The following is a 23497-nucleotide window of genomic DNA, read 5'->3' on the forward strand; positions in this document are numbered from 1 at the left end:
GGCCGAAGAAGTTTAGGTGGAGGTAAGACAAACATGTTTTAAAAAAAGAAAGAAATCATTCTCTGGTGTAAGAAATGAAATCTGAACCAGAAATCCTTTATAACAATGAAAGGACAGAACATAAGAAGTTACATTATTTATGAGAAAAGTCCGATTTCTTTTTGAAAAAGTCAGAAGTCAAAATTCTGAAAAAGTCACAAAAGCTGTAAAAGTAAGAATTATTTCGAAATTTCGAGAGGAAAAAAAGTCAAAATTATGAAAAAAAGTCAACATTTTGATAAAAATGTCAAAATTATGAAAGAATGACAAAATTCGGGAAAATATTCTGAATTTGGGAAAAAGTCAAAATTCAGGAAAAAGTCGAAATTCAGGAAAAAGTTAATTTGAAAAGTAAGTAGCAGCAGTATAACGTGTACAATGTGCAATCAATATGAGACAATACAGGTAGCAGCCAGTGAAATAATACATATTGTAAAACAGTGATTATAAAACGGACAAGTAAAATCAAGCAATCTGATTGGTTCTTAGCCGTGGTATACTGAGCGTATACCAGGGGTAGAATTGTAAGTTACTTTTCACAACAACTCAGTATCCCTCCGCGTCTGAGATAAACAGTATACAGTTGGGCTAACTGGAACAAGAAAGCAGCGGAGAAGTAACGGGGCAGAAACCCTCCTTTTTACGCAACGGTCCAGACATAGACATCAAACGGCAAAAACATATTCAGTGTGCAGTTCCTTTGGCATTAGGGCAGGGATATTTAGATACTTTCCAAGGTTTGATACAATGAATTGTGCTACTTTTAAAGCAAGCAACCATGTTTTCAAATCTGTAATCAAAAAGGTCCGCAAAAACATTTAAGATTAACTTCGACCTCCGGGGGGGGGTCTTACTATGGAGGAGTGGATTGAGGAGTGCCTATCTCCAGAACAAAAAGCACCTAAACGACGACATGTAGAGCTACGTGAAGAGCAGGTAGACCAACTGGAAAAGTATCACCATTCAAAAGCTTTCTGATGCGGGTCTTGAAACAAAGCAGAGAAATTATGACCGTTAGTGGCCACAGGTGCGAAAGCTCTCTCCAGAGCTACTGGAAGCCGAATCTCGGGGACCGGAGAAAGTGGAGCAATATTCTCGCCACGCAAAGCAACAGCCTAGAACAACCTCAGCCTATACAAGTAACCACGTAAGCCATGCTACTGATGCTGGACAGTTTTTCAGTGGGTGCACAATAAACGGCAACATACACATTAATGTAAATAAATAGCCAAATAATGGATCAACGCTCTCTGTCTAATATGTTCGCTAGTTGTTGTTAGTGTTGTTGCATAGCAACCACCTCGCACTATGTTTCGTGCAGAAGGCAACAGAGGGACTATTTTATTTTGAACATCATTATTTACTAATAAAAACTATTTAAATTAGAGTGTGTATTTTTCTTTCATATTGCCACACTTGGTAACCGTTTTATAAAAGCAATAGCTCACTTCAGGCCGTGATATATGCTCATTATATCACAGCTAAGGGGGTTGTCGACCCTCCGCTTCGCGTCGGGCCGAACCACGCCCCTTAGCTGTGATATAATGAGCATATACCACGGCCTGTCGTGAGCTATTGCTTAAATATTACACAATAGAAATCTGGACATTTTTATATTTTTGCACAATTATTTATGTTTGAATATTATTCTGCTTTAAAGGGGACCTATCATGCAAAATGCACTTTTTGATGTCTTTTATACATAACTGTGTCCCCGTAAAAACGGGGCTACAACGAGCGTAGACAGATTTGCTGCCGATATTACGTAATTTCGGATGGTGGACCCAGAGAGTTGCTATCAGAAACAATGCCTGACGTGTTTTGGATGTAATCTCGTCTTTGTTTACATTAGCATCGCTAACACTCAGAGCTAACCTGTACTGCAGAGCACATGTGTTTAAAAAGCAGGAAATATAAAAAGGAACTCACCTTGTGATAAACCCCGCAAGAGAAAAAGCATTTGAGCTCCATACTGTTTCAGAAATAATCCTTGATGTGGTTTAGAACAGGATGGCGTTTTATCACAGCAGAATTTAACTTTATCTCCGGTAGAATTCTGATAAGGCATTAGCTCCGCCTCCTCTTTTTTTTTTTTAAAGCTAAGGACCCAAAATCAGCGTTTCTCTAACAGGGCTGCAATAGAGGGGTTTGAGGGATCTCTAAAATGCATGATCTGTTTGTATTTTGAGAAAAACACATCATAGACATGTTTTTATATATTAGTATATTTCTGAGACCCATAATATACGCCTAAAAATAGCATGATAGGTGACCTTTAAGATTTTCCCTTATCAATTTTAGTTACTTTTTTAATTGTTCCATTGTTATTTTGTGCTTGAAAATGTCCGATCTATGTATTAGTTTCTGATTGTGATATTCTTCACTGCTTGGGGAAACTTGTATTGTTTGTGTTTCTAATATTCTGCTTTGTATTTTCCAGATACTGAAGAGGATTGGACACCAGACTCGTATTAAAGACACATAAATATAAGAAAAGAAATCCCCCATGATAATAACAGTTTAATTTCCTGCCCTGTATATTTCAGTCCCATGTTGTTGATCAACAGGACTCACACTGAAATCATCACTACAATAAATATACAGATATCAACGTCTTTCATTCATATTTAAATACATGTACGTGTTTCTTTTAAGGGAGTTGCTTATTTTAAATCCATTAAAGCGGATGATGTTAAGCGTCTTCATTCTGTGTCGTCTCTGTAAAAAATAAAAGTTTAATGAGTGAAAAATTCACCTCAGATTATTTATTTTCTGCTTTTTTTGATGAAAATCCGGCTCTTTTCCTCAGAGACACTTCATACTGATATACACCTGAACATCAGCAGGACTCTTTAAAGTAGAGACACTACATACTGATATACACCTGAACATCAACAGGAGAGGACTCTTTAAAGTAGAGACTCTACATACTGATATACACCTGAACATCAGCAGGAGAGGACTCTTTAAAGTAGAGACACTACATACTGATATACACCTGAACATCAGCAGGACTCTTTAAAGTAGAGACACTACATACTGATATACACCTGAACATCAACAGGAGAGGACTCTTTAAAGTAGAGACTCTACATACTGATATACACCTGAACATCAGCAGGAGAGGACTCTTTAAAGTAGAGACACTACATACTGATATACACCTGAACATCAGCAGAAGAGGACTCTTTAAAGTAGAGACACTACATACTGATATACACCTGGACATCAGCAGGAGAGGACTCTTTAAAGTAGAGACACTACATACTGATATACACCTGAACATCAGCAGGAGAGGACTCTTTAAAGTAGAGACACTACATACTGATATACACCTGAACATCAGCAGGAGAGGACTCTTTAAAGTAGAGACACTACATACTGATATACACCTGAACATCAGCAGGAGAGGACTCTTTAAAGTAGAGACACTACATACTGATATACACCTGGACATCAGCAGGAGAGGACTCTTTAAAGTAGAGACACTACATACTGATATACACCTGAACATCAGCAGGAGAGGACTCTTTAAAGTAGAGACACTACATACTGATATACACCTGAACATCAGCAGGAGAGGACTCTTTAAAGTAGAGACACTACATACTGATATACACCTGAACATCAGCAGGAGAGGACTCTTTAAAGTAGAGACACTACATACTGATATACACTTGAACATCAGCAGGAGAGGACTCTTTAAAGTAGAGACACTACATACTGATATACACCTGAACATCAGCAGGAGAGGACTCTTTAAAGTAGAGACACTACATACTGATATACACTTGAACATCAGCAGGAGAGGACTCTTTAAAGTAGAGACACTACATACTGATATACACCTGAACATCAGCAGGAGAGGACTCTTTAAAGTAGAGACACTACATACTGATATACACCTGAACATCAGCAGGAGAGGACTCTTTAAAGTAGAGACACTACATACTGAGATACACCTGAACATCAGCAGGAGAGGACTCTTTAAAGTAGAGACACTACATACTGATATACACCTGAACATCAGCAGGAGAGGACTCTTTAAAGTAGAGACACTACATACTGATATACACCTGAACATCAGCAGGAGAGGACTCTTTAAAGTAGAGACACTACATACTGATATACACCTGAACATCAGCAGGAGAGGACTCTTTAAAGTAGAGACACTACAAACTTTAGTTTCACCATTAGCGTTTATTGAACAGGAAGGAAGTGGGGAAGCAGGTACAAAAGCAGGACCGAGCTACATATTGACGCCACGCTACTGTTTTGTGTCGGTTTTATTAAATATGTATTATTACTGCAGGTCACTGGGGGTGAAACAGTGAATCTCTGCAGGTGTTAACAAACAGAAAGATGTAGCTGCCACTGGATCTGTGATAAACAAGAGAAACAAACAAAAACAAACAAACACAGGTGACGTAGTGAAGCATCAGGAGGTATTTGACTTTAGTATTTCCAATTTCTGCTGCTTTATCCTTCAAATACTCGTACTTTTTCCGCCTCTGGTTGTAACTGTTGTCCAATTTCAGTCAGAAAATCATATTTGAACCACTCCGTCATACTTCATTTCAACGCCGCAAAAGCACAAAAAAGTACAAAAGGCATTCAGCAACATCGATATTAAAGTGTGTTCATGACGGATTTCTTTCACTCAAAGTGCACTTTGCTGTTAATCCACTTGAGAATAAGCAACTCTAAATGCGTCGTCAGAGAGGGTCATTGAGAAAAGGTGCTAAAAGTATCATTTGACTCATGCCCTGAAGAGGCCTGTTTGTGTTGGTTTTAGATGGAAGATGCGACTCCAAAAGCCACATGAAGAGAACGGGAAAGCGTGAGAGGAAATATAGAAAACATTATTATATAAAACAATACACGAAGAAATGTCCTTTTTTCTAACTGTGAAAAGCAGGAGAGCACAGGTAACCCTGGGCTGTGAGGAAACATGTTCTCACATGTGACAAAACACTCAGAGGATTGAATCCGACAGCTTCCACCTCCAATTTCACAGCCAGCTGCTGCCCAGACTCATCCCTCTTTTTAAAGGAATATTACATGTTTTGGGGGGAAATATACTTATTTATTTTGCTGCAAATGTTCGATAGATGCCAATTAATGATCCCTTAATCAGCTAACATGAAAAACCATTACATAAACTGGTCAAATTAACTAAATAACACACACAAAACTCAAGCGGTAATTACTTAACTGGTATAGATGCCAATTATTTACCACCTGATCATAAAATATATAATTAATCACTAAGACAATTACTTTAATGTTTATGCCAGTAATGATCCCTTACCAGCTGTTCTTTGCTAATTTAATTTATACCAAATCATCTTATTTTACGTGTCTTTATGCACATTTATACAATAACTAAAGCTATTGTCTTTAAGTTAATAAAGTACAATATTTTGCTTTGAATTGTAGTAGAGTAGAAGTACACATTGGCAGAAAAGTAAAAGTACCCTAAACCGTACCGAGTAAATCTGCATTGTGGTATTTATCTGAACTCTCTGCATTCAAAAATAAATACGCACATTTCCCAAAACACTCCTTTAACACATCTTAAAACCGGGTTAAGGTTTTAAATCAATAAATACAAAGATTGTCAGAGAAATAAAGTGTTTTCAAAAAGGGACAGATAATGAAAGAAGATGCTGCCGAGCCACAGAGACTTACAAACTAAAATAGTGACAAAAATCAAATTGTCATCGGTCACTTTTTAAAATACAGGAGATCAACTGTGTGTGCTTTTCTCCGGTACCTTAAAGTACGGTGGCTGACAGCGGCCAAATCTCTTCCATCAGGAGAAACGAACTGCAGCTTCAGAAACGATATAAAAACACAATTGTTCGTGTACTCGTGTTTTAACTTGTGTTTTTATATCTGAAGTTGCTGCACGTTTTTCCTCCTACGTTGTCGGCCACCGTATAAAAACATTCACTTAAACATTTGCGATAAATATTCATATTCACACAAAGCCGGTCCTATAGAGTACACATTCCTCTAGCAGACTTAACATATATATTTTAAGAATATAAATAGCATATATATTTAGAAATCTAGTAAAAACAATTGTTAAAACCGAATAAAAAGTGGGGGTAAAGAAGCTTAACATTAACTTTGATACAGTGGTAAACCTACAGTAAGAGGTAGAAAAAGTATAAAATATTATTTAACAACACGGAGAGAACATGTGTGTGAGAGGTCTCCCTTCAGAACAAACTGCAGACATCATAAAACACACGAACAGACGGGCAGACGGACATTAGATTACACACCAGGTCCAATGGCAGCTATAGCTTCCTGACTAACTGGGATTGATTAAATACTGGACAACATGTGTGTTTGTTCTGACGAGAAACATGCCGAGTCATGGATTAGCTCTGGGTTCAAGCAGCCATTATGCGACTCAGAAAAGTCACTGTTTTATGTTCACTATATTGTATGTTGGAGGAGACTTGGTGGTGCTGAAGGAATGAGTCCTTAAACCTTGAAATTAGTCAGCATTTTACCACTTTAGTTCCTTTAGCTATAGCCTAACATTAGCCACCTTTAGCTTAGCGGTGGTGTCGTGAAGTCATGTGACCGTGCTGTAGTTCCTTTATAGCCCAACATTAGCCACCTTTAGCTTAGCGGTGGTGACGTGAAGTCATGTGACCGTGCTGTAGTTCCTTTATAGCCCAACATTAGCCACCTTTAGCTTAGCGGTGGTGACGTGAAGTCACGTGACCGTGTTGTAGTTCTTTTATAGCCCAACATTAGCCACCTTTAGCTTAGCGGTGGTGACGTGAAGTCATGTGACCGTGCTGTAGTTCCTTTATAGCCCAACATTAGCCTCTATATAAGGAACTACAGCACGGTCACATGACTTCCCGTCACCACCGCTAAGCTAAAGGAGGCTAATGTTGGGCTATAAAGGAACTACAGCACGGTCACGTGACTTCACGTCACCACCGCTAAGCTAAAGGTGGCTAATGTTGGGCTGTAAAGGAACTACAGCACGGTCACATGACTTCACGTCACCACCGCTAAGCTAAAGGTGGCTAATGTTGGGCTATAAAGGAACTACAGCACGGTCACATGACTTCACGTCACCACCGCTAAGCTAAAGGAGGCTAATGTTGGGCTATAAAGGAACTACAGCACGGTCACATGACTTCACGTCACCACCGCTAAGGAGGCTAATGTTGGGCGTGATGACGTTTAGTCGTCTCATTTAGACACTTGTTAGCAACCGTAGTTTTTAATTCACCAGTGGAGTATTTACTGACGTATTTTAATCTCTTCAGCTTGTGTTAACCACCCAACTTATTTCAGGCAGAAAGTGATTAAATGCTGACTCATGTCTGGTTTTAGGACTCATTCCTTCGTGGCTCTATTCATTTTTTTTGCCACTCGAGCTCCTGGCTGCTATTTCCACCAACGTTATGCGTTGATGAAATCACGGCCCGCTCGTCTGCGTCTCCCATGATGCATTGCATGAGTCAACGAGCAGCCGACCTGCTTTGTGTCCGAACGTCTGGAGAACAAAATGAAAAGCGGCACCGGTTCCATACCGGTCGCTGCTGATTGGATTAGAGGGAGAGCCTGGTGCAGACATTACTCACTCTGCAGGAAACAGATGAGGGTGATCCTGTATTCACACATCACATCAACATCACTTTTTGTTCATCCTTTAACCATCATAGTGACTCTGACTACAGCTCGTCACATTTTGCAGAGTGAGATGCTACACAAAGCGACGTCTTAAACATTAAATACACATTTCTGATCATTCAGTCGTGTTTTAGGTGCAGATTAATGCACATCTTCCAACAAATGTCCATGTATTTTTTAGATTTCTGAGCTGTGACGGTGGCTGCTGAACCCAGAGACTCTGCTGAAGCTGATGAAGCGTTTTTACAGGAGTGTGTGTGTGTGTGTGTGTGTGTGTGTGTGTGTGTGTGTGTGTGTGTGTGCGTGTGTATGTGTATGTGTGCGTGTGTATGTGTGTGTGTGTGTGTGTGTGTGTTTTCAGTGTGAAAGCATCCTCTATGTCCCTTTAGGCGGCGTCCACTTTAAGGCTTTGGGTTCGATGGTCTTGCTGTTTCCGCGCTTCGTCTCCCTCGCCTTCCAGTCGTCGATGAGGTCCTTCAGAGAGACAGGAAATTAAGAAATGTTTGAAAAATGTGCAGATCTTTTAGTAAATTGTAAAGAAAATTATAACATAATTTTTGAAAAGCTAAATGATTTTTCCAAAATTCCGTTTTATTTTTTATTCCGTTTTTTTTCTAAAATGTACGTTTTTGGAAAAAGTTTGGAGATTTATTTATAATTACGTGTTCTTTTTTTAAATTAAGCTTTTTATTCGGAAATTACATTATTCTTAAATATTGAATATCTTTCAAAAATGAGGCAAATCTTTCAAAAAAACTTCATTTTTGTAAGATTTGCAGTTAGGTAATTTTTTTAATTAAATCAAGCATTTCTCGAAAATTAAGCATTTTTAAATGATTTTAGAATTTTTTTTTTAAAGTGACTCGAAAATTAAGTCACTTTAAAAACAGGTATATATATATATATAAAAGTAATAATCTTTTGAAAAAAAATAAAATAATAATAAAAGTCGATTGAGTGTCTCCTACCTGTCTCTTTAACACCAGGTGTTTTCCCTTCCAGTATTTGAGCATCTGGAGAGACTGCAGAGTGCTGACGATATCCACCGGGTTCACCGCCGTCTCCTGACTGATCTCTGAGAGACAGAGAGAGGAAAAAGAGAGAGTCAGAGATGGAGAAAGTACACACATCCTTTACTCAAGTAGAAGTACAGATTAAAAATACTCTGGTAAAAGTAGAGGTACTGACTAAACTTCTTTACTCAAGTAAAGAAGTATGGGCTTTGAAATGTACTTAAAGGTGGGGTAGGTAAGTTTGAGAAACCGGCTCGAGTGCGCTAGAATTTGAAAATACACAGCTGGAAAAAATCTGCTCCCTCTTCTTTAGAGAAGACCAGGAAATGATGGATACACGGATCGTGTTCAAATCAATAGGCACGCAATGACTCTAAATAATAATGATCACGCCACCAAACACACATTCAGACTAAAGGAACCAGCCTGTTTGGGAAATGTGAGAAGTAGAAAGTACAGGTATTTGGGTTCAACATGTAAGAAGTAGAAAGTACAGGTATTTGAGTTCAACATGTAAGAAGTAGAAAGTACAGGTATTTGAGTTCAACATGTAAGAAGTAGAAAGTACAGGTATTTGAGTTCAACATGTAAGAAGTAGAAAGTACAGGTATTTGAGTTCAAAATGTAAGAAGTAGAAAGTACAGGTATTTGAGTTCAACATGTAAGAAGTAGAAAGTACAGGTATTTGAGTTCAACATGTAAGAAGTAGAAAGTACAGGTATTTGTGTTCAACATGTAAGAAGTAGAAAGTACAGGTATTTGAGTTCAAAATGTAAGAAGTAGAAAGTACAGGTATTTGTGTTCAAAATGTGAGAAGTAGAAAGTACAGGTATTTGAGTTCAACATGTAAGAAGTAGAAAGTACAGGTATTTGAGTTCAACATGTAAGAAGTAGAAAGTACAGGTATTTGAGTTCAAAATGTAAGAAGTAGAAAGTACAGGTATTTGTGTTCAAAATGTGAGAAGTAGAAAGTACAGGTATTTGAGTTCAACATGTAAGAAGTAGAAAGTACAGGTATTTGTGTTCAAAATGTGAGAAGTAGAAAGTACAGGTATTTGGGTTCAACATGTAAGAAGTAGAAAGTACAGGTATTTGTGTTCAAAATGTAAGAAGTCAAAGTAAAAAGTAGTCAGAAAAATAAGTAGAGGAGTAAAGTACTGATACCAGAAAAATGTACTTATACAGTAACGAAGTATTTGTACTCAATCAATCTGTGCACGTAAACTACTGATTAAACACTAAAAACTGTGCTGAATCGTCACAGTATCACACAATACTCATGGCATCGATATTCCCTTCACAGTTAGCAAACAGATTTAAATAACTGTAAAAGCACAAGTTAAAATGTTTTAAATATCGGTGTTAAAGATTCTCCTGATGTCTCTGCGAATCAGAAAAAATTGCAGACTTAATGTCGTCTTCTCTTTGCACCTCGAGATTTTATGTCAAACAAAACCATGTTTCCAGCAGATCTGGGACTTCCACGACGACAGGTACAAGGCAGCAATTAATGGTTATTAATTGCTGCCTTGTTACCTGTCCAATCAGCTGTTTAGGACGGAAAAAAGCGAGTTGACAAGTACTCCAAAAATCATTTCAGAGGCAGTATTTTCAAGAATAACTACAGACTAAAATATGATTGAAACACAATGTCTACGGCCATGCTAACAGCTTGTTCTATCTGTACTAAGACAACACAGTCCTTTGAGCCAAATACCGTGAGCGTTATGCTAACATGCTAACAGTGGCAACGATAAGTGCCTGAAAACAGCAGAGACTCAACAAATGCAAAACATGCCTTTAACCTGGTTTAATGTTGACTTGATTCACCGTCTGAGTAAAGACTAGTTATGTGAGCATGAGTTAATATGTCCTGCACGAGGAGTCCCAAAAAAACACTGAGAAGTCGAGTCAACCTCACGCGTGGACGATTACAAAAACATACAAATCACAGGGACACATTTTTGTGTCTTTTGCTTAAAATCATTGTTGAAGCTCGGCTGTTTCTCTGCAGCTGAAACATCATGAAAGTGTTTCTGCAGAACGAGCACAGCGAGGCTCTTTATGGAAATAATAAGTAATCAAAAGATCCTGATGTTTAATAATCTCTGCAGAGAAAGACAGACCCGAGGGCAGATTCTGAGTCTGAGCAGTGAGAGGATCTTCCTGCATTCATACAACGTTTTAAACTATGCGGGGAACAGAGTGTTACGACTGAAGTATTCACGGTTTGTCTGAACGATATCTAAAGAGTTCTACTGATACCTCTTTATAGTCTGACAAAAAGATGTTTCTGAATCGATTGAATCAGTTATTTGTTACATTCACAAAGGCAGATATTAAAGAGTTATATCAGTATGTAGTGTCTCTACTTTAAAGAGTCCTCTCCTGCTGATGTTCAGGTGTATATCAGTATGTAGTGTCTCTACTTTAAAGAGTCCTCTCCTGCTGATGTTCAGGTGTATGTCAGTATGTAGTGTCTCTACTTTAAAGAGTGCTCTCCTGCTGATGTTCAGGTGTATATCAGTATGTAGTGTCTCTACTTTAAAGAGTCCTCTCCTGCTGATGTTCAGGTGTATATTAGTATGTAGTGTCTCTACTTTAAAGAGTGCTCTCCTGCTGATGTTCAGGTGTATATCAGTATGTAGTGTCTCTACTTTAAAGAGTCCTCTCCTGCTGATGTTCAGGTGTATATCAGTATGTAGTGTCTCTACTTTAAAGAGTCCTCTCCTGCTGATGTTCAGGTGTATATCAGTATGTAGTGTCTCTACTTTAAAGAGTCCTCTCCTGCTGATGTTCAGGTGTATATCAGTATGTAGTGTCTGCACTTTAAAGAGTCCTCTCCTGCTGATGTTCAGGTGTATATCAGTATGTAGTGTCTCTACTTTAAAGAGTCCTCTCCTGCTGATGTTCAGGTGTATATCAGTATGTAGTGTCTCCACTTTAAAGAGTCCTCTCCTGCTGATGTTCAGGTGTATATCAGTATGTAGTGTCTCTACTTTAAAGAGTTCTCTCCTGCTGATGTTCAGGTGTATATCAGTATGTAGTGTCTCTACTTTAAAGAGTCCTCTCCTGCTGATGTTCAGGTGTATATCAGTATGTAGTGTCTCTACTTTAAAGAGTGCTCTCCTGCTGATGTTCAGGTGTATATCAGTATGTAGTGTCTCTACTTTAAAGAGTCCTCTCCTGCTGATGTTCAGGTGTATATCAGTATGTAGTGTCTCTACTTTAAAGAGTCCTCTCCTGCTGATGTTCAGGTGTATATCAGTATGTAGTGTCTCTACTTTAAAGAGTCCTCTCCTGCTGATGTTCAGGTGTATATCAGTATGTAGTGTCTCCACTTTAAAGAGTCCTCTCCTGCTGATGTTCAGGTGTATATCAGTATGTAGTGTCTCTACTTTAAAGAGTCCTCTCCTGCTGATGTTCAGGTGTATATCAGTATGTAGTGTCTCTACTTTAAAGAGTCCTCTCCTGCTGATGTTCAGGTGTATATCAGTATGTAGTGTCTCCACTTTAAAGAGTCCTCTCCTGCTGATGTTCAGGTGTATATCAGTATGTAGTGTCTCTACTTTAAAGAGTCCTCTCCTGCTGATGTTCAGGTGTATATCAGTATGTAGTGTCTCTACTTTAAAGAGTCCTCTCCTGCTGATGTTCAGGTGTATATCAGTATGTAGTGTCTCTACTTTAAAGAGTCCTCTCCTGCTGATGTTCAGGTGTATATCAGTATGTAGTGTCTCTACTTTAAAGAGTCCTCTCCTGCTGATGTTCAGGTGTATATCAGTATGTAGTGTCTCTACTTTAAAGAGTCCTCTCCTGCTGATGTTCAGGTGTATATCAGTATGTAGTGTCTCTACTTTAAAGAGTGCTCTCCTGCTGATGTTCAGGTGTATATCAGTATGTAGTGTCTCCACTTTAAAGAGTCCTCTCCTGCTGATGTTCAGGTGTATATCAGTATGTAGTGTCTCTACTTTAAAGAGTTCTCTCCTGCTGATGTTCAGGTGTATATCAGTATGTAGTGTCTCCACTTTAAAGAGTCCTCTCCTGCTGATGTTCAGGTGTATATCAGTATGTAGTGTCTCTACTTTAAAGAGTTCTCTCCTGCTGATGTTCAGGTGTATATCAGTATGTAGTGTCTCTACTTTAAAGAGTCCTCTCCTGCTGATGTTCAGGTGTATATCAGTATGTAGTGTCTCTACTTTAAAGAGTGCTCTCCTGCTGATGTTCAGGTGTATATCAGTATGTAGTGTCTCTACTTTAAAGAGTCCTCTCCTGCTGATGTTCAGGTGTATATCAGTATTTAGTGTCTCTACTTTAAAGAGTTCTCTCCTGCTGATGTTCAGGTGTATATCAGTATGTAGTGTCCCTACTTTAAAGAGTCCTCTCCTGCTGATGTTCAGGTGTATATCAGTATGTAGTGTCTCTACTTTAAAGAGTCCTCTCCTGCTGATGTTCAGGTGTATATCAGTATGTAGTGTCTCTACTTTAAAGAGTCCTCTCCTGCTGATGTTCAGGTGTATATCAGTATGTAGTGTCTCTACTTTAAAGAGTCCTCTCCTGCTGATGTTCAGGTGTATATCAGTATGTAGTGTCTCTACTTTAAAGAGTCCTCTCCTGCTGATGTTCAGGTGTATATCAGTATGTAGTGTCTCTACTTTAAAGAGTCCTCTCCTGCTGATGTTCAGGTGTATATCAGTATGTAGTGTCTCTACTTTAAAGAGTGCTCTCCTGCTGATGTTCACGTGTATATCAGTATGTAGTGTCTCCACTTTAAAGAGTCCTCTCCTGCTGATGTTCAGGTGTATATCAGTATGTAGTGTCTCTACTTTAAAGAGTTCTCTCCTGCTGATGTTCAGGTGTATATCAGTATGTAGTGTCTCTACTTTAAAGAGTCCTCTCCTGCTGATGTTCAGGTGTATATCAGTATGTAGTGTCTCTACTTTAAAGAGTCCTCTCCTGCTGATGTTCAGGTGTATATCAGTATGTAGTGTCTCTACTTTAAAGAGTCCTCTCCTGCTGATGTTCAGGTGTATATCAGTATGTAGTGTCTCTACTTTAAAGAGTCCTCTCCTGCTGATGTTCAGGTGTATATCAGTATGTAGTGTCTCTACTTTAAAGAGTCCTCTCCTGCTGATGTTCAGGTGTATATCAGTATGTAGTGTCTCTACTTTAAAGAGTCCTCTCCTGCTGATGTTCAGGTGTATATCAGTATGTAGTGTCTCTACTTTAAAGAGTCCTCTCCTGCTGATGTTCAGGTGTATATCAGTATGTAGTGTCTCTACTTTAAAGAGTCCTCTCCTGCTGATGTTCAGGTGTATATCAGTATGTAGTGTCTCTACTTTAAAGAGTCCTCTCCTGCTGATGTTCAGGTGTATATCAGTATGTAGTGTCTCTACTTTAAAGAGTCCTCTCCTGCTGATGTTCAGGTGTATATCAGTATGTAGTGTCTGTACTTTAAAGAGTCCTCTCCTGCTGATGTTCAGGTGTATATCAGTATGTAGTGTCTCTACTTTAAAGAGTCCTCTCCTGCTGATGTTCAGGTGTATATCAGTATGTAGTGTCTCTACTTTAAAGAGTCCTCTCCTGCTGATGTTCAGGTGTATATCAGTATGTAGTGTCTCTACTTTAAAGAGTCCTTTCCTGCTGATGTTCAGGTGTATATCAGTATGTAGTGTCTCTACTTTAAAGAGTCCTCTCCTGCTGATGTTCAAGTGTATATCAGTATGTAGTGTCTCTGCTTTAAAGAGTCCTCTCCTGTTGATGTTCAGGTGTATATCAGTATGTAGTGTCTCTACTTTAAAGCAGTGGCGTAGCTGTGGGTGGGCCCGGGTGGGCCTGGGCCCACCCACATGCACGTCTGGCCCACCCACAGCCAATCAGCGCGTTATAGCGCAGAGCCGGGAAGCCCAGAAGGAAGTGCCACAAACTGCAGTTCCTCTAGTGGCCAACAGGGGATGGATGCAGAAAGGAGCAATTCCCATAGACCCCCATGTTAAAATGCCCAACTTTACAGCAGAAATAAACATGTTTCTAGCTGGGATCCAATCAAACTTATTCTGGATATAGTTAGATTCCACCTTCATGACAATGGAATAGGGAGTGCATTTTTTTACCGTGAGTAAATTAGTAAGTAAAGTAGGTTTTGCCGTGAGTTAACGAAAGTCTTATTTCTTCTTGAGGTCTGCAGTGAAGCGTGTACACATTTGCTGAATATGAAAACTCTCAGTGTGTGCCCACTGTGCGACTGTCAAGGATAAACAACCTGTGGCCGCCGAGCCAGTCATGTGTAGGGATGGGTACCGAGCCCTAGGGCTGAATTATTAAAGACCGTGGTACCATTAAGCTCCGACGTTATCGGTCGGTACTGGAGACATGTAAAAAATATATCTCATATGTATTATTGCTACACAAACATTATATTGCAGTTTTAGTGTCGCCAACTCTGTTTCTTATATGCAAAAAGACAGCAAAATGCGTCTATGATTATTTTTAGTATTTTCGATCTTTCCAATCCAGACGAGAGATCTCTCTCCCCCGCCTGTGTGCGAGGGGGCGGGGCAGTTTACACACACGCAGCTGCTACATGCAGCAACACACACACACGGAGGAGATGGCGGAGAGAACGCGTCCGAGGTGTGGTTAAACTTTACCTGTTCGATGAGGACAATGCTCGTTACCAAAAGTACAATAAGAGTTTAGCATGGAAGGGCGGTAACACGAGCAATTTGTCTAAACATCTTGTAAAAGTGCACCACATTCAAACGGAGAAATGCACCGGGTTCGACTGTCTTTCTAGTAGCGCTGTAGCCCCATCCACGAGTAACTTTCCCACGTCAGGTGTTATGTATGCTAGCAGCAACACACGGAGTTAACTCAATTATACAAACATGGGCTAATGATTAGAGGTAACTGAGTTATTTATTTTGTTAAAGTTTCAGCTATTCTGTTTACAGTTCTGTCATCACATTATTTAATACGATTTGTTAAAACACTGTTGTTTCTTTTGATGTGAAATATTATGTATTTAATTAAAATAAAAAGCAATGATAGTTTTGTTCACAATTTGTGTTAGTTTACCTTATTTTTTTCTCCAAAAAAAACGATAAAAGTACCGTTAAAGCCGTGCCTATGTTTTTGTTTTCACTGCTAGTTTATGCTTATGTTCAATTAGTGCATTACAAAATCATTAAAATCATTAATGAAGTTTCAGCTCAGACCCCACGCTTAATAAGTCTCCCCCTGGCCCACCTACATTTCTCCAGGCCCACCCCACACAATAATTCCTGGCTACGCCACTGCTTTAAAGAGTCCTCTCCTGCTGATGATGATCAGGTGTATATCAGTATGTAGTGTCTCTACTTTAAAGAGTCCTCTCCTGCTGATGTTCAGGTGTATATCAGTATGTAGTGTCTCTACTTTAAAGAGTCCTCTCCTGCTGATGATGATCAGGTGTATATCAGTATGTAGTGTCTCTACTTTAAAGAGTCCTCTCCTGCTGATGTTCAGGTGTATATCAGTATGTAGTGTCTCTACTTTAAAGAGTCCTCTCCTGCTGATGTTCAGGTGTATATCAGTATGTAGTGTCTCTACTTTAAAGAGTCCTCTCCTGCTGATGTTCAGGTGTATATCAGTATGTAGTGTCTCTACTTTAAAGAGTCCTCTCCTGCTGATGATCAGGTGTATATCAGTATGTAGTGTCCCTACTTTAAAGAGTCCTCTCCTGCTGATGTTCAGGTGTATATCAGTATGTAGTGTCTCTACTTTAAAGAGTCCTCTCCTGCTGATGATCAGGTGTATATCAGTATGTAGTGTCTCTACTTTAAAGAGTCCTCTCCTGCTGATGTTCAGGTGTATATCAGTATGTAGTGTCTCTACTTTAAAGAGTCCTCTCCTGCTGATGTTCAGGTGTATATCAGTATGTAGTGTCTCTACTTTAAAGAGTCCTCTCCTGCTGATGTTCAGGTGTATATCAGTATGTAGTGTCTCTACTTTAAAGAGTCCTGACCTTTGATGGAGATCTCTTTCCCCTGGAAGTCGTGCAGGTATCTCAGCAGAACTTCCTTCCAGTAGCTTCTATAGCTGATGAGCCCGAGGTCAGAGAGCGGTCTCTCAGGAGAGCCCACCTTCTCCTCCACCTTCGACAGCAGGTAGCCTGAAACACACACAAGATGGACGTCTTTAATTTGAACACTCCTTCTTAATTTGTTACTGTTAAAAATACTCTGGTAAAAGTAGAAGTACTGACTAAACTTCTTTACTCAAGTGAAAGTAAAGAGGGCTTTGAAATGTACTTCAGTAAAAAGTACCCATAACTAGCAGCTGTTTTAAAGAGTACCTGACCTCCCTTTATATTAATAGAACAATAATGTCATTGTTAGCTAATGAATGTTTCCATGCTGAACAACGGCAACATGACAACGTTTTCATTGGTCCCTCTTCTTTAGAGAAGACCAGGAAATGATGGATACACGGATCGTGTTCAAATCAATAGGCACGCAATGACTCTAAATAATAATGATCACGCCACCAAACACACATTCAAACTAAAGGAACCAGCCTGTTTGGGAAATGAGAGAAGTAGAAAGTACAGGTATTTGTGTTCAACATGTAAGAAGTAGAAAGTACAGGTATTTGAGTTCAACATGTAAGAAGTAGAAAGTACAGGTATTTGTGTTCAACATGTAAGAAGTAGAAAGTACAGGTATTTGTGTTCAACATGTAAGAAGTAGAAAGTACAGGTATTTGTGTTCAACATGTAAGAAGTAGAAAGTTCAGGTATTTGTGTTCAACATGTAAGAAGTAGAAAGTACAGGTATTTGGGTTCAAAATGTAAGAAGTAGAAAGTACAGGTATTTGGGTTCAAAATGTAAGAAGTAGAAAGTACAGGTATTTGGGTTCAACATGTAAGAAGTAGAAAGTACAGGTATTTGGGTTCAACATGTAAGAAGTAAAAGTAAAAAGTCGTCAGAAAGATAAGTAGTGGAGTAAAGTACTGATACCAGAAACATGTACTCAAGTACAGTAAGGAAGTATTTGTACTTCAATACTTCCCACCTCTGGTCACCAGTGTTTCCTGTATCTCTTCCTGTATCCTCTAAATGTCCTGCACTCTGTTCCTTTCTCACATTTGTTTTAATGCTATTTTATTTCTATTTGAGACGTTTACATTTTGGATTGTTCATTTCTAGTTTTTTTATTTCTCCAATGTACAATTCCTTGTGTTTTTATGCTGCTGCAACGCAAACATTTACCGAATTGGGATCAATAAAGTACTTCTTAAGCATCGTCTTCTCCCTCTGAGGAAATGTAGACAAGATACGGAGAAAACAAAGTAGGAAATTAATGACTTTAATAAAAAAACAACAAGAGTGTGTGAGGGCCTAAATCTGAACACACACACGCACACGCACACACACGCACACGCGCACACACACACTCACTGAAGTCGATGAGCATCTTGCCGTAGCCCTGCCTCATGTACTGAGGCATGGTGAGGATACACGACACGTTGTAGTTCAGGAAGGAGTTCTTCTCCTGCAGAGAGGGAACAGAAACACAGACACACAAGAGATCAGCTGATTTTAAGGGTTAATATCAGCTGAGGTGGAGGAAGTGTTCACATCCTTTACTCACGTCAAAATGCCAACACCTTACTGTCCAAAAAGTCAAAGTCATATAATCAAATCTCACTTAAAACGTATGTATTATTAGCAAAATGTACTCCTGGTAAAAACAGTCATTGTGCAGAAAAATTCCCTCCATATGTAATCAATTGTAAAAAAATAAGACATGAGTTGAGTGTTAATATCAGTGCATCAACTAGCATGTTACTGTTGGAGAAAAACAACATTCTGATATACAAATTATTCATCTTTCCTTTTTAACTTCTGTCTAACATTTGGGATATTTTTCCACCTCTTTGTTCCCCAAGATATTCACCTAAACTTTAGAAATGACAAAAGCCGTCACATGTTTTTTTAAACAAACTCTTTATCTAAAAAGGTAACAGACAGCTCTGGGAAAAGATTAAGAGACCACTTCAGCATTATCAGCTTCTCTGGTATTACTATTTATAGATTAGTGTTTGAGTTGTTACTCGATAAACTACTGACAGCATTTCTCTGAGTTGGAATTCAACAGACACGAATGGTTGTCTACATGTAGGGATGGAGATTTAAGAAACATTTGGAGTGGTCTGTTCATGTTTTCCAGAGCTGTACCAGCATATATTTGTAAAAGTGAGGTCATTTTTCAAAAATAGAGTTAATTGAAAGAAAAAATAATTGTACATTTTTTAAAAGATTTTTGGGAAATTGTTATTTTTGGAAACAAAAGTTAAAAAATGTTTGGGGGAAAATGTATTTATTTCAAATGTATACATTTTTGGAAAAGTTAGCTAAGTTTTCAGAAACTAAGTAACTTTTGGGGGAAAATATGGCAATTTTTTTTAATCATGTATTTCTTAAAATAAGGTGAGATTTCGATAATTAGGTAATTTTTGAAAAATAAGGTGTTTTTACAAAATGTTATAAAAAATAAATGTGATTTCTTTTTTAAAACGTGGTGATATTTTTCAATCAAGATTTCGAAAATTCTGTGTATTTTATATATTTAATGATTTTTAAAATGTCAGGTCAAGACAAATATGTTGTCTTCTCGATTATTATCTCCATACAATTAAAAATATTCCAGTAGATACAAGTAGTTGAACATTTCCCTCCAGTCCAGCTCCTGAGTGAACGATATCTGACTATGTTGATGTTACACATGGAGCTGCTCATTTCAGACTTGATCTGACCATGAAAGTATTATCGTGTCGTACGTGCTGGCAGGTTCCTCTCACCTTGGAGAAGTACCCCACCAGGTGGCAGCCCGTCGAGTCGGATTCTGTCATGGCGTAGAACAGAAACGGCTCCACGTCGTAATAAAGAGTCTTGTGATCCAGGAAGAGCTTCGCCAGCAGACACAGGTTCTGACAGTAGATCTGGAACACACACATTCACAGTTCACGGGAAATAAAGTAGGATTTTATACATATTTTATATATATTTGTATTTCTTTGTATTCAGGATTGTGGGAAACGGTATTTCGATCGCTGTCTGTACACACAAATTGACTTTGACTGACTTTGATTATTGTAACTGTAGCTAGTAATGAAATCTATCAAAAAGGATATACACAAGCAAAGTACCTCAAAGTTATACTTAAGTACAGTATTTGAGTAAAAGTGGTTACTTTCTAAAACTTCTCTGGGTTTCTCCATAAACCCCCTCCAGCAGTCACAACATAACGAGATCACAGTGTGTGTTGTGTGTGTGTGTGTGTGTGTGTGTGTGTGTGTGTGTGTGTGTGTGTGTGTGTGTGTTCTTTATCTCATTAACTACGGGAGGATTATATTCAGGGGAAACCATTGGCGTCAGGGGACTGGTTTTAAAGAGGAAACACTACAGAAAAACTAGGATAAAGTGCAGGTTTTTACCCAACAAACATCAAACTAAAAGGATTTGAAGGTAGCATCACCTCTCCTTAACGCTCACACTGTTGCACACACACACACACACACACACACACACACACACACACACACACACACACACACACACACACACACATCACACACACACACACACACACACACACACACACACACACACACACACACACACACACACACACACACACACACACACACACACACACACACACACACACACACACACACACACACACACACACACACACACACACACACACACACACACACCACACACACACACCACACACACACACACACACACACACACACACACACACACACACACACACACACACACACACACACACACACACACACACACACACACACACACACACACACACACACACACACACACCACACACACACACACACCACACACACACACACACACACACACACACACACACACACACACACACACACACAGAACACAGAACACAGAACACACACTTGCAATCGCTGGTTTGAACATTTTAACATATTTCCCGACCCCTTTGAGTGTAAAAAGAGATTCAGACTGAATTTGGAGTTTATTATGACACTAAATTGTAGAACTAAAACAAATGTAAAAACTAAATAAATATTCATGAAGTCATCATCACGGCTCGCCAGTTTATTGAGATTTTTTAGGTGCGAGTAGCATATTTTGGCAAAACAACTTTTACATTTCAGTTTGAAACTGTTCGACTCTCCTGTTATTCATGGAGCACTTTGTTTTCTGGTAACTATGTTCAAGCCTAATATATTTAGTTTTGGATGGATTTCCCGAAAATATTGTTAGTTTTTTGAGGTAATGTTATTGTTTGATAATGAAATACATTTAGAAAATATTGGTGTTTAATGATTTTTTTTGTATATATATATAAAATGGGCAATTTATTTTTATATATATACTGTATATATATTTTTTACAATATTAGACGATTTTAGAAAATGTAGTTTCTCCATTTAAAGTAAGGTCATTTTTCTAAAGATAAGTAGTTTACAAAATAAACTAGATTTCTCAAATCTTAATCTCTGTCCTTAGGTAATCTGCTAACGGTGGAGTTTGAATCTGATCTCTTACCTTGTTCTTCTTCCCGTCCACCTCGAACACCGAGATGTTTCCCTTCCTGTAGATCTCGTCTCCTGGAGGATGCTTCCACACACACTTCGCCTGCGAGGAGACGAGACCACAGAGAGTAAAATCAGGTTAATTTATTCACAAGAGGAACATTTTCCACTTTTAGTGTCAAATAAAGCTCATTTTGTATTGAAATCTATGATCAAGATGGAATAGGGCTGCGATATCTGGAAAGGAAACCTAGTATTTCTATATGACAGGAGTGGATCACTTTGCATCAGATGTTTCATTTCTAGTATTGTTTATTTCTACTCTTTCATTATCTACTTGTGTGCAATGCCTTGTTTTGTTTTGATGCTGCAATGCAAACATTTCCCAATTTGGGATCAATGAAGATCCTCTCATCCGTTATCCTCATCTTATTTAGTGGGAATGGACACGGTCCGATCGTCCCCCAATCTTCACTTGTATATCACCGGTCCATGCCTCAACAGCTCTACGCCAAATCTGAAATCTCACCATATGCCGTTTCCATGGAAACGCATCCCTCACCATAAAGCATGATGTCGCTATAACTCCTATTCAAATGTTCAAAAAGTGCTCAAACTTCACATGTGTGCTAACAGTCCAGCCGTGAAGACATCTACGGGACATGCCGTTGCCATGGCAACACAATGCCCGCCATGAAACACGGTTTTCTCATAACTTCAGTGAAAATGCTCCAAACGGCCCAAAACTTCACAGGTTTGGTAACGATGCAGCCATCAACGCATCTAAGCGTATTATGGGATGTCATCAAATGCCGTTGGCATGGCGACAGATCATTCGCCATCAAGTTAGTTCAAAAGTTTGCAGTTCAAATATTCTGCTGCTTTTCCAAGCCTTTTTACTTTCTTTTCTTCTCTAATCACACATTCAAGCCCCCAGTGTTCATGTATCATTTCAATCTAAATTCTTCACTTTCTTCTTACACATTACTTTTCAGCATAAAGCATTCCCACTAGCAATTTCTTCAGGAATTGCATTCTCTAGTTATTAATGATCCTGCCTTCAGGGAGGAGGCTCTGCAGCCTGAGGCCGAGCACTACTCCACTAAAGAACAGCTTTAGACCCGGCTGTCAGGAGGCTGAACTCTCTCCCTCCCTCCTCTCTCTCCACTCTCTCCTCTCCACTCTCCCCACTCCACTCTATCCCCTCCCTCTCTCTCCCCAAAGTTGACTTTGACTTTGATCATTCTTGCCAATAGGTTGAATCAGTCATATTAATCACAATTACATATTTTTTCCAAAACATCCAGCTGGTGTTTTAAATACGGCCTTGTATTGGTTTTGACCTGTAGGCTCAGAAGCATGACGCTCAGTCTGTCTTCAGTTTCTCTGCCTCTATAGAAACAGAGTCTATCACAAGTGATTCAGTCTCTCTCAACAGAGTCTGCTTGGTCCAGGGTTACACTTCTGAGTATCCTGAGGCTGAGAGATAGTGAGGTTAGAGATATACACTCAGATTTATATTCTGTCAACGTCCATTTTCTCTCCATCAGAGTCTTTAGTCTGACTTTCATGAAAATAAATCATCTCCACAGTCGAGAGAAACTTTAAAGAACAGCATAACTCTTTATATACTGTATACTTTAAAGCAGGGGTCTCCAACCTTTCTTCATCTGAGAGCTACTTTGAAAAAATTAAAGTGGCCAAGAGCTACTTGCATCACATCGCTTACATTTATTCACATAGCCCTCATCAGTTGAATTAAGTTATACTTTTCTACACGTGTGAAATTGCAATACCTAAAGCTTATCAAAAATCTTAACTTCACATCAAGGTCCAAGAAAACGAAGATTTCTCACATATTATTACGGCCCACATAGTGAGTACATCACTGAACATTCACATAAGTGTCCTTAATCACCACCTTACAAGCATTTCACTATTTTGTACAGTTAGTGAGATGAATGGCACTGCATGCAGTCCACCATAGAGGTGTATGCTGGAGTGTACCCACTTAGGTTCACTCTAATAGAGTCATTTAAATGTTCATCAGTCAGTATTGTTCTGTATTTAGATTTCATTCATGTCAGAAAAAGCTGCTTCACAAAGGCATGTAGAACAGAACCAAATAAAGCAGACATTTTCAGTGCTGCTTGGTGAATGTTCTTAGAGTTTTCTGGGTCTACAA

At 38.9% G+C, this 23497-nt stretch overlaps 1 protein-coding gene across 2 annotated transcripts in view; it reads right to left on the reverse strand.

Moving 5' to 3' along the window:
• Positions 1–7198: 7198 nt before the first annotated feature.
• The window catches only part of LOC117479093 (histone acetyltransferase KAT7-like), a 32903-nt gene continuing 16604 nt past the window's right edge, over positions 7199–23497 (reverse strand). For both annotated transcript variants that reach the window (XM_034126109.1, XM_034126108.1), the window contains 6 exons: positions 21326–21415; positions 19564–19704; positions 18161–18254; positions 16726–16872; positions 8679–8785; positions 7199–8184 (listed from right to left, as the gene is read on the reverse strand). In XM_034126109.1, coding sequence (XP_033982000.1) covers positions 8086–8184; positions 8679–8785; positions 16726–16872; positions 18161–18254; positions 19564–19704; positions 21326–21415 — 678 coding nt within the window. In that variant the 3' untranslated portion in view covers positions 7199–8085. The remainder of the gene's footprint in view (positions 8185–8678; positions 8786–16725; positions 16873–18160; positions 18255–19563; positions 19705–21325; positions 21416–23497) is intronic.

The sequence above is a fragment of the Trematomus bernacchii genome, unplaced genomic scaffold, assembly GCF_902827165.1.
Source record: "Trematomus bernacchii unplaced genomic scaffold, fTreBer1.1, whole genome shotgun sequence".
Classification (NCBI taxonomy): domain Eukaryota; kingdom Metazoa; phylum Chordata; class Actinopteri; order Perciformes; family Nototheniidae; genus Trematomus; species Trematomus bernacchii.